Source organism: Nematolebias whitei, chromosome 5, assembly GCF_014905685.2.
Source record: "Nematolebias whitei isolate Nwh7 chromosome 5, NemWhi1, whole genome shotgun sequence".
In the NCBI taxonomy this organism is placed as follows: Eukaryota; Metazoa; Chordata; class Actinopteri; order Cyprinodontiformes; family Rivulidae; genus Nematolebias; species Nematolebias whitei.
This window is the reverse complement of record NC_056502.1, coordinates 27,302,191-27,304,223: the sequence shown is the minus strand read 5'-3', so window position 1 is coordinate 27,304,223 and position 2,033 is coordinate 27,302,191. Positions and strand designations below refer to the sequence as shown.

Genomic DNA, 2,033 nt, shown 5'->3' with positions numbered 1-2,033 from the left:
GCTCTGCTGTGACATTTGTTTCCTAATTAATTAAGAATCAATTAGCAGCCCACGTGATCAGCGGTGGAATGAGAGGGGTGAGCTGGTTAGGCTAATTAAATAATTGGGAATAGCAAATTAATGTTTCATTCATTCAACCTTTATTTGTACAGGTTATGTTGCCCAGTTAAAGGCTTTCATCACTTCAAAATATTAACTTTTGTTTTTGTCCATAATCCATGTTGTTGTTTTTTTTTTCTCGTCACTCCTAAGAAGAAAACGCATTTTAAAGTTACAGTCTGGTCATTTTTTTTAGTGAGGGGAAACTTCTGACGTCAGAGTCTGCTCCGTTTAAAACAACCTGCCTCTGCTGCTGACGTCTTTTATAGCTACTACTTTTTTATAAGGCAAAAATATGTATCTGACAACAACGTGATTATTCTAGGGGAGAGACACGAATGTCACTCCTTTCATTAAAAGAAGAAAAAAAGAGGAGATTCATTTTGTTACAATTATCATAGTAATAATTATTTTTATTGGTCTATAATAGTTTTTCAGCGTTGAGAAGGCGTTTGAGAGGGAGACTTTCTTTTTTTTTTATACACTCAAATTAAACATGCCACTCTGCTTCGCCCTATAAGCATCCTGGGAGCCTGCTTGCCAATCAATTGTGAAACAGAACCGCAGCCTGCGCGAGTGGAGACCTGCAGTCTCGCTTCGTTTCTGGATATCGGAGGGACCTTTCTACCATGTCATATCCACAGTTTGGATACCCATATTCGTCTGCTCCACAGGTAAGCTGATTACGTTTTTTTTTTTTTTGGTTGTTTGGGGATTTTTTTTTGGGGGGGTGGGGGGTGTTGAATTGATTCCCTCATCGATTGAACGCCGGATCCTTTTACGCACTTTGGAGCAGATTCGGGCAGACTTCTGTAATGTCCTGGCGGCTATTGGGAAAGGTGTTGCGTTGCAGGCAGTGAAACCTACCTGTGTCTTTGTGGCGAGAGGGGAAACGGGGTAAAATGAGGGTAACCAGATTCCGCCGAGAGACCCCCCTCTGACCTCCCATGCACTGATTTCTGTAAGATAATAGCCGTCTGTAATGTCAGCCATATGTTTATCTGCTCTGGAACACACACGCCAACTTGTTCGGCACACGCCGCGCGTGTTTTTTTTTTTTTTTTTTTTTTTTTTTAACCCATAAGCCAGCTGTTGTTCTGATTTTGGCTGTAAGCCATAAATCATTTGGGCTTTTGTTTTTTTTTTTTATAGTTGAGAATGACAAGGTGCGCTAAGTGTTTGACCTGGATCCAGGTCGTGTTTGGTACTTTTTTACGCACGAAGTATCACACATTGTTGTCTTTTTTTTCTGCTTTTCATTTTTAACAAATAAAGCAAAATAAGAAAACGTATTGCAATGATGACTAAAGCCGTGGTGAGAAAAGTGAAAGTCGTTTCAGCAGGCTGTTTTCTCCCCCACCAAAGGAAACTTTTCACTAACTTCCTGTGTCCCAGACGGATGCGCCTTTACATTCCCACAGAATAAACCCCAAACAATAACTTGTGCGTCCTGTCTGTGCCGGTTCAGTTCCTGATGACCACCAACTCTCTGACCACTTGCTGCGAGTCCACGGCCAGATCCATCGCCGACTCCGGAGTAGCAGCGTCCGGGCAAACCCCCGTCTACTGCCCGGTGTACGAGAGCCGGCTGCTGGCCACGGCGAGGCACGAGCTCAGTTCAGCCGCCGCGCTGGGGGTGTACGGGAGCCCCTACACCGGAGGACAGGGATATGGGAATTACGTTACATACGGCACGGAAGCGTCGGCTTTCTACTCGCTGGTGAGCCCTCTGATTAATGGAGCCGCGGGGGGGCTGACACTCCTCATCTTTTAATGTCCTTTATCTCCAAAGAGCTGTAATTTACTCTGCCTTACTTTGACTTAAATTACCCCCCCCCCCCCCCCCTACTCCACAGGGCCCACACCCGGGAAGAAGCCCACGCCTCCCGGGCGGATGGTACCGAATTCCCCAAATCCCGGTCTCCGCTGTAGGG

The 2,033-nt window shown here is 45.4% G+C and overlaps 1 protein-coding gene across 1 annotated transcript in view; it reads left to right on the top strand.

Annotated features, from left to right (window-relative positions):
• Nucleotides 1-629: 629 nt before the first annotated feature.
• irx4a (iroquois homeobox 4a) overlaps nucleotides 630-2,033 on the top strand; it is a 5,805-nt gene continuing 4,401 nt past the window's right edge. The window contains exons 1-2 of the mRNA XM_037676400.1: nucleotides 630-773; nucleotides 1,568-1,819. Coding sequence (XP_037532328.1) covers nucleotides 729-773; nucleotides 1,568-1,819 — 297 coding nt within the window. The 5' untranslated portion in view covers nucleotides 630-728. The remainder of the gene's footprint in view (nucleotides 774-1,567; nucleotides 1,820-2,033) is intronic.